Below are 15,177 nucleotides of genomic sequence, written 5' to 3'. Positions count from 1 at the left end.
TGTGTGTTGATTTGTGTGTTGGTTTGTGTGTTGGTTGGGGGGATGCTGTTGTTTGTGTTGGAAGGAGAGGGGGAGGGGGAGGGGGAGGGGGATGGGTTGGGGGATGGGTGTGGGAATGGAGATGGAGATGAGATACTTCTATTGTTGAGTGAGGGAAAGGAGAAAGGAGGGGGGAGAATGGTCGTTCTAATGGGGATGAAATACATTTATGGTTTGGATTCGTCTGGGGAAAGGGGAAATGGGGGAGGAGAAAGAGGCGTATATGATATGAGAGCAACGGAGGGATATGATACGGTTCTGAGGAATTTTGCACGTTTATCTCGATTTTTGTATTCTAGAATCTGCGGGAATTAGAGTACTTCGTGCTGTGATTTTTGTGGATTGTGGAAGGACTTGGTGTGGTGTAGGGTATGGGGTGATGGGGTGATGTGATTTATGGCTACGTGGTAAGATTATATTGTATGCTATATGAATATAAGGATATGAGAGTGACTGTATGATAGAAGTTGGGATAATTGTAGAGTTTGGAAATGAGGGTGATAGACCGAAAAACAGATAGAGAGGATCTAGGATTATAAGGGATTTCATTCTTGTATCTAAGGACTTTAAAATAATAGGGGTGTAGGCTCACTCACAATAATTGATCACATGATTCAAGAGAGAGGAAGCGGAGATCATCAGGAGTTTTCTTTCTATATCCACACTGTCATTTCTTAGTATAAAGGCTTGAGAAGTACTCATAAAAAGCGCATCTTCGTATTACTAGCTGATTTATGTCTAGATGCTACTATTTGACCCGTTAGCTCTTTTTGTTGTGCTAGTGTTAAATAACTATTAGGACTCCTTGATGCCCGAGGAAGAGTAGTCCAAGAGAGAGTAAAGAGTATCGTTCGTCCCCTCTCCGCAGTGAATAAAGGGGGAGAATGAAGAGGAGAATAGGAAATGGAAAATGAAGAAGGAAAGAAATTGTTAATTACTTCTTCAATGAGATAAGGTAGGTGATAAGATTATGTGTGCTTTCTCACATAGCGGTATCTGGCGATGTATATAGTAGAAGGATTGTTTACAATGTATTAGCTTTATTATTTGACTAGCGTTCCGGAAATGGTTGCTCACTAAAAAGCCACGCTAATTTAGAGTGAAAATTAGTCAAAATCTTTTGGACCATCAGAATTAGAAGGATGTAGATGCGCACAAGGAGCTCATCATTTAAAAAGGAATTGACTAAAGAATTGTAAATCTCTTCATGACACCTAGATTGTCCCATATCATCTTGAACAATATGAAGCAGTATCAATTTTCCACCAAGTCCCTCCCTGTCTAGTTTTCCTTTCAGATTACTAGCACACAATAAAACTTCCTAGCATTGACCACCATCTTAATTACCCATCTAGCCCTAATTCCATGACATCAGCCCTTCACTAGCGTGTTGAACATAGATTATCTAAATTCTATCTAACCTAACTAATTTATTGAAACGAGGTAAAATACGCGACTGTATAAACAAACACTAGCTCATATCCGCAAATTCGTCGCATTTCGTATGTGCAATCTTCCGCAAGAGAACAACAGTGATAATCAAAAATAAAAAAAACTTCATACAATACAACACAACACAACATCAAATCAACCTCGACACCAAACACCAATATCTATCGACATTCAACATGGCTTCCCCGCCCAAAGAACCACAGCCACAGCGACCAGACACTCGCACTCTGATCAGATCCCCAGACCGCATTCATCGCTGGATGGCGGGTACCGGCGAGTTCAATAATCAACCCATTTCACCATCCAACAATGTGCCCGATAGTCCACCTTCTGGAATTCAATATGCCCTGGACGACGGAGTATATTTAAGAAGCCCTTCAATTGGCTCTGTTACTGGAGTCCCACATGACGTGTTACAAGAAGGTGCGCAGCCTGGTGCAGGTTTCACTGGTAAGACGACACGTTCATAGTATAAACACAATGAATGCATGCTAATCAACAAAGCAGGAAATAATCAGCAACCAAACCAAGAAAATTCGAATGCCATGCTAGGTCAACTAGCCAGCTATTACAACATGCTTAGTCAAAATCGGCAGCGTAACGAGCATCTTCTCCACAACATCTACGAGTTAACACCATTTCCAAACTCGGGAGATCATGCACGTCAAGGTGTTCATAATGGAAACCATCGTGTAGAAGATCCATCCAACTCGAGAGATAATGCATACCAAGATATTCAAAATGCAAATCATCAACAACCAAACCAAGAAAATTCGATTGCCCCGCCAAATCAAATGGTGGCTAGTCACCACAGCTTTCTTGCTCAACGTCAAAATCGTGAGTTGCTTCTCCGAAACTTCCGCAACATCCGCGACTTTTCGCTGTTTCCAAACTCGGGAGATAATGCACACCAAGGTTATGGAAATAATCGTCTAGAATACCCATCCAATTTTGGAAATAATGCGCATCAAGGTTATGGAAATAATCGTCTAGAATACCCATCCAACTTTGGAAATAATGCGCGCCAAGGTTACGGAAACAATCTTCTAGAATACCCATCCGACTTGGGAAATAATGGACACCAAGGTTACGGAAATAATGATGTAGAACATCCATCCAACTTGGGAGATAATGCAGACCAAGGCATTCATAATGGGAATAATCGTGTAGAACATCCATCCAACTCGAGCGCATTTCAAAATTGTAAGATGATTACCTCTTCTCCATCTTCAGAGCTTTCTAATGATGATGCAACAGTGAACAACTATTTAGTCAACACGATGTTGATGAATAACTTTTCCTCCCCAGCCAATGAAGCGGGTGTGGCTACATCTATGATGAATAGAGTAAATCACTATTACTCCCAACAGTATCACGGCGGTTCACAACCCCAGGGTCAGAGAGTTCATCAACGGGGTATGACTACAGGTATGATGAATCCAATGAATAACTATCAAGGAGGTATCATTGGTCAAGCTTCGGAGAACACCCCAGTTCCTACACACCATACCAATCACGGCAATAACATTTCCTGGAATATTCCCCAGTATCAGGCCGTCCAACGTAACGACTATATGCTATACAATAATATGGCTTCGACACAACAAGCCATTCAAAGCTCCGGAAGCCGCATGCCAACCAATCTTCCTTATACGAATCCTATAAACGCCATCCTAGAGCGAGACAATTCTCGCCCTAACGCAGAATATCATGAAATGTATGATGATGATGATGAAGATGAAGATGATGGAGATGGCTCTTTCACAACACCTTCCCATCCTCTCACTACACCTTCCGAAGTGGCGTTCAATCAATATACAGACCGAGTTACGCAAAGCCCTGTACCTCATACACCTTCTGGTTATGCTAGTGATCAGAGAGCTCCAGGGCCAGTAGGCACAGGCTTGGGTGTCCCTAATGTTCCAGGTAATATGCTACCAAGCCAGTATACATACAGCAACGAACAAGGCTTGGGTGTTCCTAATGTTCCAGGTAATATGCTACCAAATCAGCATGCATACAGCAATGAACAAGGCTTGGGTGTTCCTAATGTTCCAGGTAATATGCTACCAAACCAGCATACATACAGCAACGATCAAGGCTTGGATGTCCCTAATGTTCCAGAAGACATACCATCAAATCAGCATATAGTCCACAACGAACAAGGCTCGAATGTTCCTATTGTTCCTGGTGATATGCCACCATACGAGCATATAGTCCACAGCGAACAAGACTTACATGCCGCTAATGTTCTGAGCAATATGCCACAAAACGAGCACACAGTCCGCAACGAACAAGGCGATATGCCTGCTTCAGATGGCGATCAGATGGATACTTCAGAGGATCGAATCCTGTCTTGTAAGCTGAGTACTGTTTCACCACTGGCGCAGCTTTTTAACTAAATTCCAGATGCTGCTCAACCATTCAACGCAATCAATTCTGGCCCTTTCTCCCCACAAGATACTAGTTCTAGACAACTACTCCAGTTTGATAGCAACCCGACGGCTACCTCGAATGTTGAAGAAACGGGAGCAGCCCTCGACTCCGAAGAAGCCGATACTCGATCCGCTATGGATTTCTCACCAACTATACCAGGTACATTGGCATCCAACGCTCATCAACTACAGATGGAAACTCCTCAGGCTTCCACTCCGCTCAGTAAGTTTTAATCCCCTTTAAGATGATAGAATTGAAGATCTCTAACCATTTCAGAACATCCCGCCATGAATCAGAAATCTGATACTCGAAAGGATTCTTCGCAGTCCGCAAACCGAGTAAACAAGTCTATTCGTCGTAGAAAGCCAGCGAAGACGCAGAAATTACTGTCTGCAATCGCCAACAGCGCTTCTCAATTGTTGGAGGAGTCGGCATCTCAAGATGTTGAAGCACAGAATGATCCAAAGAACTCTGCATCTCAAGATGTTGAGGCGGGGGATGAATCAGATACCAGTGTTGAATCAGTAGATTAAAAGTATGTATCATTTTCACAACTCTCCGGTAACTATAGGGAAGACACATACACGATCAAGATCTCTCTGCTTTGGTCTACACGATGTCCTCGCCATCTCGGAGGGTTACTTCAATGGGCTTTACCACAAACTCTTGATTGTCTAGATACTCTGAAAGTAAGCTCCGTTGACTAGCATTTTGTATGATTCTAGGAATCATCATTCTTTTGATGAAGAAGGGGCGCTTCTCGTGGTATACAATTGGGGGTTATTTTGACAAAACAATGGAGTTAGACGAAGTAAGGCTTCTACAGAGGAGAATGCAATACTTGGAGAGCAAGGAAAAGTACAAGGAAAGGACTGGGTTATGTTTGAGAAGGTGGAATTAGATATGCCTTGTTTCTACGAGCCGCTATCAGACTTAAAGCCTGGTGAGCGCAGCAGATAGGGAAATTGGAGGAGAAAGTAATCGAGACAATCACTTTTTCTTTGGGTTCCCATAGTTCAGTTTACGACTAGACCATTAGGAGTCTTCAATTTCATAAAGGCGTTTAAAATCTTGCGTTCACGCCGATAATGATGGGCATATAATCTGTTGAAACTCTGAAAGCATTCCGCTATACCAGACTTCAAAGCACACTACTATAGGTACTTTATACACCGAAAACTCTCCTGTGAAAGACTGTATATCGAGATTCATAACGTAGAAGCTAGTGGGAACTATACGAAATAAACCAAATCTTGCACTTACAAGCCCTGACCTCACACAGTCCTTGAAATAGACCCTACAGCCAATGATCTCCCATTTCTCTTCACAAACCCCTGCACAGCCAATAACCGATAACCAAAATGCAAACGAAAATAGAATACAGCTAGTTCAAGAAATCCAATATTCACCCTGAGCTCTGTTATTTCATCATCATGTGATACCCCGCGTAAACAAAGTCTCTCGAGAAATCCCTCCAACACAAATAAATTCTAATATGCTATCGAAAACATAACAAAATTCCCATTTAGATCTCTTCATACAACAACACAAGGATAACTTGACAAGCAAGATGGACGGATTCAACCCACTTCCATGGCCACCTGATAATCAGAACTCAACAATGCCTGGTGCGGAAACAGCTGATTATGAGTTTGGTAGATCAATGGAAGCTGGTAAGTTAACAACCTTATACAGTGACAATATACAGAACGTGCTAATGTACTAGATGATCATCAACAACAAAGTGCGCCATCTTATTACTTGCCTAATAATCCTCCGATGGGTTTGACGGCAGAAAGATATAATCAACATCAAACCGGCGATACAGCACCTTCTTACTTCCGGCTCAATCGATCTCAACAACTGACCACGCCCCGGGGCAACCATCTGCCGCATTTTAGTAATGGCTTTGGCTTTGATAATGGCAATACAGGTATGCACGGTGGCTCCAATCAATATATAGGTAATTATTCCTTCAGTAAATAAATGGAAATCAAACCCAATGTCCCAGACTAGTACTAAAAATGGCACAGATGGCTACGCATTTCCAACGTTCGCATCGCCAAGTTCTCTACGTGCCAACCCACGACTCAATGCAGGTTCGAATCAACTTGCCTTTGGTAACCAAGGAGGAAATTCATACTATCCTAACTCTGGAATGGCACCAAATCGATCAGCCACTTTCAACCCACGACTTAGTACAAGTCCAGCTCAACTTATCTTCACTGGCCACGAAAGAAGTTCATTCTATCCAGACTATGGAATGGCACCAAATCAACAAGCTGTTTTCAACCCATCACTCAACGCAGGTTCGAATCAACTTGCCTTTGGTAACCAAGGAGGAAATTCATACCATCCTAACTCTAGAATGGCACCAAATCAACAAGCCATTTCCAACACATCACTCGATACCGGTCCGACTCAACGTGCCTTCACTGACCGAAGAAGTCCATTCTACCGCAACAACGGTATAGCACGAAGTCAATTAGCTATCTTCAACCCACATCCGCACATGCTTTCCGCTCGTAATGACCAGTCGCGTACCTCAGCACCCCCGGCTCCACCTGATCCAAGTACTTGTTTCAATGTTTTTAGTAGCATTCCATCAGATCACCATGTCAGCCGCAATGAGCCAGTTCAGACATCCCCTTCGGATTTCGTACAGATACGTGTTCAAGACAATGGAAGCTCCTTCAGTGAGTCGAACGAGACATTAGCATCCCAATCACTCTCTGAGAATATACAATATGCTAGTCCATCAGGTAATCTGAGCACCATTCACATATCGTTGAAGCATTCTAACAACATTACAGAAATTGACCAAGATTTAGAAAATGTCTTGTCTTTCGATCATCCCAACGCCGATACCGAACCGGATATGTCAAACTGGGCAGATAATTTTATCCAGAACGTGCCATATGAGGGAACATACATTGGTTACAAACACACTGGTGAAAAATATACTGGCCAAACGTCCACTGAGCACAATAGAGATGGCTCTGCTACAGCATACTCGAACGGCTGCGCATTGGAGAAAAAAGCTTTTAAAAGTTCACAAAAAATATCAAATACTATAGAGGACGAGTTCGACAGGCAGAAGTTGCGTCGTGATGCAGCTGAGACATGGGCCCAGACATTTGTGCCTCCTGGCATGATTTCATACCACGAAGAGCAAGAAAAGAAGTACGTATCTAAGGTGGTTTACGCATATCACCCCCGAGGTTGCGAGAACTACTATTACCGATCTGTACTCGCCAATGAAGTACATGTTGAACACTGGGCCAACAACCATACCCGCACGACAGTGTGGATCGATGCCGATAAAGAATTTCCTTCGCGTATTTTTGATGAATACCCCGCGGATTGGAGTACAAACGTGGACCCCTACATCGAATTTTCGAGGAATCCACAAAAGCAAAGGGAGTTGAACGATCTTCGCAATCAACTTTGCTCAAGCAATAACATCTCCGCCAAACATCGCTACAAACCTGCTAACCCTGACACACGACCTAGTTGGCAAGATCACCAGGGGGGAACAATAACTACAACCGATCACGGTACAGTTGATGTTCCTAGATCTTCCATCACAAGAGATTCAATCATGCTGGTAGTTTCGAGAATTTCAGATTCGGTTTTCACTGGCGCTACATGTGGCGGATCGTTCAGCCTTTGGGAACCAATTTCTCGGCCACCCATTGAAAGGCGTCAAATTACCCATCTTTCCATGAAGCAACGAAGAAATGTTCTTAGACGCATTAGAGATCTTCTTGAAAGGACTTGGAATTTACCAAGTATGCAACCGGAGCTTAATGTTGTACATTACATGTTTTTGGTGAGATTGATTTCCTTTGCATAGATTTCTTTTCGGTTGAAATGATTACTAAATTTTACTTAGGATTGTAATTCTTCTCCCGGGTTCGGCCAGAGCCCATACTTGCATGTAAAGCTTGCGATATTCGACAAATTCCCGAAACTGCCCACTGAGCTGCGGTGGATGATCTGGGAATATTGCTTTCCTCCTAAAACAGAGCACCTAGGTCTTGTGATTGGAGCGGGCAATCCCAGGAATGAAGATCAACAAATCGAACCACCCATAACTTTAAGGATATGTTACGAAAGTCGCGAGCTAACAAAACGCTACTACACTATTATAGATAAGCCGAAATTTCAGAAAGGATCAAGATACATATATAAGGGTCAGGTAACATACGACAAGCGCAAAAAAGAGTATTCTCAGCCAAGACAACTGATTCTTGGTCCACAGGATGCAGTAGCCATCTCAGATGTTACTCCAGAGAACAGAATGGAAAAGACCCTTGAATGGTATAATCAAATAGACGAGAAGCACAGGAAACGCTTGAAGAGTATCCGTCACTTGGAAATTCGAGATATTCGAGATCGTCATGGCGATTTTCTTCCCGCTTCTCTTCGCGTCAATAGCAATGCAGATCGTTCTCTTCTCATACCAGAAGTTTTCACAAATGGCAGTTTAGTCATGTTCAGGAATCTTCAAACACTAACACTCACGAATATACTGCCTCAGACTAATTGGCGAGACCCCCGACCTTTTCGTACAGAAGAGCAGGAGGTTATGAAAAAGTTGATTTCGGATTATCTTGATCAAACAAGAGTTGGTGGTGATAGGCTTGTGGCCAAGGAGAACATAAGAATTAGAGATTACACAGCGATGGAGGGCCAAAAGGTGAAGAAAGACAATGGAAGGATTGACTTCAGCGAAGAATTCTATTCAAAGATGTTAACGCATCTTCCGGAAGAATATCGTAACTAGTCTTAAGGCGGGCAGGGCGTGTGTACGAACAGGAGAGGAAATAATGGAGAGATGATGAAGAGATGAAGGAAGGGATAATGTATCTATAATTCTTTTTAAGAAAATTCAGTCAAAATTGCAACTAGACACTTGACCGTTAAACTAACCAGGCAATGAATCGTGGCTCAGCATCCTTGCAATAAATAGTGTCTTGACAACCTTGAGAGAACACTTCTTGGTAGTAGTAGTGAGGGTGACGCTGAGTAGTCTCTTGCGATCCCACATGCAATCACCACACAAACCACTTCCGCAGCCCATTCTCAACCATCAAAGTCCAAACAACCAGGAAATCGGCCGATTTTTTCTGAGAATGCGCTAGCATATCCTCATATCTTCTTCCCACAGTATACACTGCAAGTGCGCGTGAAACAAGCCAAGGGCATAACATAACCCGCCATGTGGAAGGAAGGTGAAGCGGTCTCAAATACTAATCGAGCAAATCCCCTTCTTTCACCTTCTCCTATATTTCACTCGACTCCACTAGTTGACTCTCAAGAAGCAAGAGTCGCTAGCCAGAACACTTGTATCCCAAATCCTTCGTCGGCATTTGTCGAGGTCTTTCTTTGCAAGGCCAAGTGGCTAGATAGATTACCGCATCCTCGATAATATCCAAGGTGTTTGTTTCGAAATATCGAAAAGTTGGCGTGGTCGTTGTCTTCAATAAGTATAAGTATGACTACTGAGCAGTTACTGCTTCAAGTGATAGCTCCACTTGATAAAATAAAGCAATTCTTCGGACAAAGTATCAAATACTCCATCTCCAAGTCAAGAGCGATCAAAAACCAATCTTCAAACCTGAATTCCTGATACTTTATGAAAGAGTATGATCTGACACCACAATAACAACTTTTGTGTCTCAAGGACTTTGTATTGTAAAAGGTGGTCTATGATTCTACATGTGTAAGTTTGATAGAGGGGAGAATATTAATAAGTGGTAAGAGATGCTGTATCGGCATTAACAAAATCCGACTCCCGAAGTTCACCCTTTGCAAGGTGAGGTTGATTTGAGTCAGCTGGGCACATTATGATTATGGGAGCAAGTCACGTTCTTTCATGGTATGTAGATCAAGCTTTCTGGTCAGTACATAGGTACTTTCCTTCACATCTTTCAATATCTTCAACCCCCATATCTTCCGAGTTCTTCATGGGCAATAATCATCATAATACCATTTCTCTTCATCTTCATCAACAGCACGCTCAGTCCCAAATTCGACTTCAACAATAGATATACCGCAAGGAGAACAGCCAATCTTAATCTGATTACTAGGCAACCCATTCATCTGCGACAACACATCTCAAATATCGAAACTTTCCAAACCTGCTTCAAAATACCAGGTAAAACCTGCAGTTTACGAGAGTCCCGAACCGCTCTCACTTCAATCCTGTTTTCTGCCTTTCCACACCATCACTATTTTGCCTTCTCCTTCCCTTCTCCCTCTATGTTTCCTTCTTTTCCCTCCATCTCTCACTCTCCATCTCCAACCACCTACTCAATCCCACATCAAAGTGGAAATCTAGCCTTAATATACAGAACTACTCATTCATCTCACACGAATCGCATTTATCAACTCGAATAAACCACCTAGTATCTAGCAAAGAACACGGAATAGTTGCCTCTATATTTGCAAACCATGCAAGAAGAGAACCAGTCTTCAGGCGTAGCAAAAACGTCAAATGAAGATGAGAGATAACGAAGGTAAGGTAGAAGACCAGGAAAAATACCTATGGGTGGGAGAGCGGGGTCACCTTGGATATTGGACATCAAACTGGAATTCCCACTTGAATTTGGACTTGAGCTCTAGGCCATGCATCATCCAAATTTCTGTGCAGTATAGAATTTCATAACGACATCCATTTTGTTCTTCAGATCAAATTCCAATTCTACCGGGTATCTACCACTATCTGAATTTCAAATTTTCGCATTCGCATTGATATTCCATGTCCATGTACTCCAAACTCATGCAAGAGAAAATCTTTTCGCGTGCTGAATATCATATCTCATGTTCCATGACCTGTTTCCACTCCCCATCTTTCCTTTTGTGTTCCGTTTTCGTACAACCCACCCTTTTTTCTTGTGCCATCTCTCTTCCATGTAGAGATCTATCCGGTCCTGTAGCTATCCATCTGCCTTTAAGGATCGGCCCTTTCCTTGACAGCATATAAGCCCTCATAGTATATGATGCTCCACTTGCGGCTCCCTTCCACTAGCTTTCACAACTCCATCCGCATTTTGTGTCGGCATAGCTATTGGCTTTCTCTCTGTCTTCGAAGTCAAAGCAACCAACTCCCTCAACATCAATTCCCTCGTATCTCTCGCCAAATCTTCGACGTCCGCAGAAGTGAGATTTTTCGTCTCGATTGGTTTCAAAACTACAATTTCCCCAGAATTAGCTTCATCTCTAAAATCTCGCATAGAAAACAGAGACCCTACCTTTGACCGGTATCCTCCCCGATTTGAAGTGCCAGCTCTGGACGTGCAAAACATTACTGTAACAAGCGACTACGACCGGTATAATCGGCACACCCGCTTGCACCGCCAAATGAAAAGCTCCTTTCTTAAAAGGCAATAGAGTGGGATCCTTTGCATAACTTCTCGTTCCCTCCGGAAACATGTAAACATTTTGTTTTTCCTCTCGAATTTCCTTTGCTGCACCCGCCATAGCCTGTCGCGCATCTTTCGCATTACCCCGATCAATAAATACCGTTCCACTCAAACTCATGAACCAGCCTAGGAACGGCACATTCTTCAAACTCTTCTTCGCAGTAACGGAACAGTATCGAGGGAATACACAGCCCAACATAAGTACGTCGAGTTCGGTTTGATGATTTCCTATCAAGACGGCAGGACGTGTTGTACCGAGATAATTGTTCGGATCTTCGACGACGAATGTTACGCCGGTAGTTAACCACATTGTCCATTTAAATGCGCGAGCAACGGCCCATTGCGATATGCGATAGTTTCCTACGAGGCGTAGGAGAATCGATATGAAGACTCCATAACAGGCGCAAAGGACGAGGGAAATATAACCGGCGAGGAGACGAGCGAAGAAACCCGCGAGAGGCACGATAGGAGAGAGCATGTAGAGAGATAGAGTGAGGACGGTATAGATTATCGAAAGATTTGTAGCGTAAGAAAGAAGAGCGAACATCGTGAGAGTTAAGTACCCAGAATACCTAGGGAGATGTAAAATATGACTGAGAGCTTGACTTGTTTATGCTAATCTTGCACAAATGAATAAAACCTTTTAATGATTGGATGATTAATTAATCGAATGTTCAAATGACCCTCTCAAGGAGGGAAGTAGAGTGACATAAGATAATCAACCAATACAATATTTTGTCGAAGCGGTTCAAGAGATTGAGGAGGAGGGGAAGGAACGAACACAAGTGAAGCTTAAATCTTGAGATCCTTGAGCGCATAAGAAATGGTTGAGGATTAATTTTCATTGGTTTACATAATCCAATTTTGATTGGTTCAGACGATAATTAAGGTTGTTCGGGTGACTTCACTACCCAGTTCTTTGGGGTAAAATTACAAGGATATTCTTCGGTAATCGGTTGAGTTTATCGTTTTCTTGGCATTCGTTATTTCCTTTCGTTCCGAGAATATATCAAAATCATGTGGAGAATATATTTTTTATATCGTAGCCATCACTTTATTTATATCTTTTCCCTTAAAGCATTCCTCCCCCGTCAATACTTAATATGGCAAATACCCAACCTTTGAACATCACCGTCGGAGTTTTAGCTCTTCAAGGTGCTTTCAATGAACATATTCAATGTCTCCGTTCCGCCAGTGAAATCCTCGCCACTAAATCCAAATCCAAACTCCAATCTACGTCAAAATCACCAAAAGGAGACTTGCCCATTGAATACAAATTCATAGAAGTACGAAATGAAGCCGAACTTAATTCATGTGATGCACTCATCATCCCTGGTGGTGAAAGTACTGCCATTTCACTTGTTGCTCAAAGATCCGGTCTTCTCGAGCCTTTGAGAGCTTATGTGAAGTGAGTCATCCACATGACTTTTCCCCCTTCATCCAGTATTCATTCTAACAACTTGATAGATATCATCGCTATCCTACTTGGGGAACTTGTGCAGGTCTTATCCTACTTGCCGAGTCTGCAAACCGTACGAAAGCCGGTGGCCAGGAGTTGATTGGTGGTCTCGATGTTAGAGTGAATCGTAATCATTTTGGTCGACAAGTAGAATCTTTCTCGGCCAATCTAGATCTACCATTTCTTTCATCTTTAGACCCGACTTCATCAGACGTGGATCCTACTTCTACCCCTCTTTCTACTCCAGAAGACAAAGAGAAGCCTGCACCTTTCTCTGCAATATTCATCCGAGCCCCTATCGTGGAGAAGCTCCTCCCCCACGTTCCAGGTGCCCAAATCTCAGAATCCACACTGGATTCCACAGTTATCGCACCCTCTCTACCAATCGACTCAAAATCTATCCCAAACCCTGATACTATCCTCTCCGCTCCTGTGGAAGTCCTCGCCACACTTCCCGGTCGCACGACCCATTCCAACCCAGAAATTCAAGAATCACTCAATAGCGAAGCAGGAGATATAGTAGCCGTTCGTCAAGCAAATGTTTTTGGGACATCTTTCCATCCAGAACTAACAGGTGATGCGAGGATTCATGCATGGTGGTTGGAACAGGTTGTTGAGGATGTTGTCAAGAGAAGAGAATTGCAAACTTCATCTTGATGATCATTTTTTACGAGTTTGCAGTCCGATATACCCTTAGACGTGATCTCACGAATAAAAATAGACTTCAAAATTCATGTTTTCACTTATTAATGGGGGCAAGCCCCCAAACCCCCTTTGCTCGCTGCGCTCGAAGCACCATGGACATTTATAGGAAAGTATTCAACCTTCCGGCCTCGGCAATCATCTCTGAAGACACAACATTCTCAGCGGACCGTCACGAAACATCGTGCTCAGAGGAATTATGAAAATCATTTCCAACTAGATTCTTCTCCCTTTTTTCTATGTACAAAAATCATTCATTCCTCCCTATCAAATCCCTACTTCTTCACTATCTCCTTATACATTCTCCCCTTCCTTTAATTCTTCCTCACGCTCGCCGAAATCGAATACACGTCTCTACACTCCAACTGCTCCAACTCCAGCAACTTCTCCATACCCTCGAAAAACTCATGAAAAGAACACGACGTATCATCTTTATCAAAAGTATAATTTCCCAGATCTACATTTTTCAACGTATCTTTATGTCTGTACAGAAATGTAAAGAGATCTATCTTTTCCATACAGAACCAAGAAAGTCGCAGCGTTTCGAGATTCGGAAAAGTACTTTCGAGAAATAATTCATTCCACATCTGTCTCAAATTTTTCGAGTTCCTTTGGGGAATACACCCTTCTTCTTCATCAATAGACGATATTTGCCAATTTAAATCTAACTGCCTGAGATTCTTCATCGAAGACACAACTTTACACATGGTGTCGATGGCTAATATATTCCACTGGGCGATAAAACTTGTAGCCTTATGATGAAAACATGAAGGCTCAGGATTCAAAGATAAAAGTCCATTGGGAACACAGCATGAGAGACCCAATGAAAGTGATTCGAGATGAGAAAAAGCTTCAATGAATCGAGCAGAGACATCAGTGCCAATTGCCCTCTCTGAATCCCAAGTCATGAATGTGTAAATGGGAAGCGATTCGATTTTCAAATGTTTGAGGGCAATAGATCCAGATAGAGACGTACGAGTGAGTATATCGAGAACCCCCTGAAACTTGATTGGAGGTAGAGAGGCCCATTGTTTCAGAGTGTAGATCTGCATGTCCATTTCTGGATCATCCAACAATTCTTCATGGCGCTGATACAAGCTCGGAGAAATATGATTCTCAATATGCGAAATAGTTATCGAAGACAAATTTTTGAGAGGCAGCAAGAGTCGTGCAAACGCTTCGCCGCGACAATATCGTAAATATTTATCCGACTCTCCCAACAAGCGATCCCGCAACCATCGCGTTCTCTCATCTTGCGACATCTTCGCGAGCAAAACCGACGGCGTGTTACGCAGAATATGCAAACCCAATCTGCGACTATCAACAATTCCAAGACCGATATCTAAGTGATGGATCGATGGCATTGCAATGGTTTGCGCCACCTCCTCCAGTCTTTGCATGCCATTTTTGAAAGGTGATATGGAGAAACCGCGCTGTGCGAATAGCACTTCTAGCATCAATAGTGCCCAGCTACGGCTTACCAATCTGGCGCTGGGGAGAGTGGCCGGGTCGATGTACTTTGTGATTAGGCGGAAGGTTTCGGTGGGAATACTTCTTCCGGGGAAGTACTCTTGTCGAGAGGGGGGTGATGTGGAGGTGGATGTGGATTTAGGCATTTTGATGCTTTCAGAGATTGATAGGAGTAGAATATTTAAGATT

General features: G+C 42.8%; 5 protein-coding genes across 5 annotated transcripts; 3 read left to right on the top strand and 2 right to left on the bottom strand.

Moving 5' to 3' along the window:
* Positions 1–1,667: 1,667 nt before the first annotated feature.
* On the top strand, positions 1,668–4,460 carry EAE98_006451 (uncharacterized protein; the record flags this gene model as incomplete). The annotated part of the gene is made up of 4 exons (XM_038954074.1): positions 1,668–1,941; positions 1,999–3,849; positions 3,901–4,149; positions 4,204–4,460. 4 exons carry the CDS (start codon positions 1,668–1,670, stop codon positions 4,458–4,460), a joined length of 2,631 nt encoding a protein of 876 aa, XP_038809319.1.
* A 2,618-nt stretch (positions 4,461–7,078) lies between these two features.
* Positions 7,079–8,716, top strand: EAE98_006450 (uncharacterized protein; the record flags this gene model as incomplete). The annotated part of the gene is made up of 2 exons (XM_038954073.1): positions 7,079–7,759; positions 7,823–8,716. The coding sequence occupies 2 exons, from the start codon at positions 7,079–7,081 to the stop codon at positions 8,714–8,716; spliced, it is 1,575 nt and encodes a 524-aa protein (XP_038809318.1).
* A 2,206-nt stretch (positions 8,717–10,922) lies between these two features.
* Positions 10,923–11,904, bottom strand: EAE98_006449 (uncharacterized protein; the record flags this gene model as incomplete). The annotated part of the gene is made up of 2 exons (XM_038954072.1): positions 10,923–11,125; positions 11,187–11,904. The coding sequence occupies 2 exons, from the start codon at positions 11,902–11,904 to the stop codon at positions 10,923–10,925; spliced, it is 921 nt and encodes a 306-aa protein (XP_038809317.1).
* Positions 11,905–12,460: 556 nt separating this feature from the next.
* On the top strand, positions 12,461–13,473 carry EAE98_006448 (uncharacterized protein; the record flags this gene model as incomplete). Its single annotated transcript, XM_038954071.1, has 2 exons — positions 12,461–12,765; positions 12,825–13,473. The coding sequence occupies 2 exons, from the start codon at positions 12,461–12,463 to the stop codon at positions 13,471–13,473; spliced, it is 954 nt and encodes a 317-aa protein (XP_038809316.1).
* A 359-nt stretch (positions 13,474–13,832) lies between these two features.
* On the bottom strand, positions 13,833–15,134 carry EAE98_006447 (uncharacterized protein; the record flags this gene model as incomplete). The annotated part of the gene is made up of 1 exon (XM_038954070.1): positions 13,833–15,134. One exon carries the CDS (start codon positions 15,132–15,134, stop codon positions 13,833–13,835), a length of 1,302 nt encoding a protein of 433 aa, XP_038809315.1.
* Between the last annotated feature and the right edge of the window lie 43 nt (positions 15,135–15,177).

The sequence above is a fragment of the Botrytis deweyae genome (assembly GCF_014898535.1).
Source record: "Botrytis deweyae strain B1 chromosome Unknown BDEW_014, whole genome shotgun sequence".
NCBI lineage: Eukaryota > Fungi > Ascomycota > Leotiomycetes > Helotiales > Sclerotiniaceae > Botrytis > Botrytis deweyae.
This window is presented reverse-complemented; position numbering and strand designations above follow the sequence as displayed.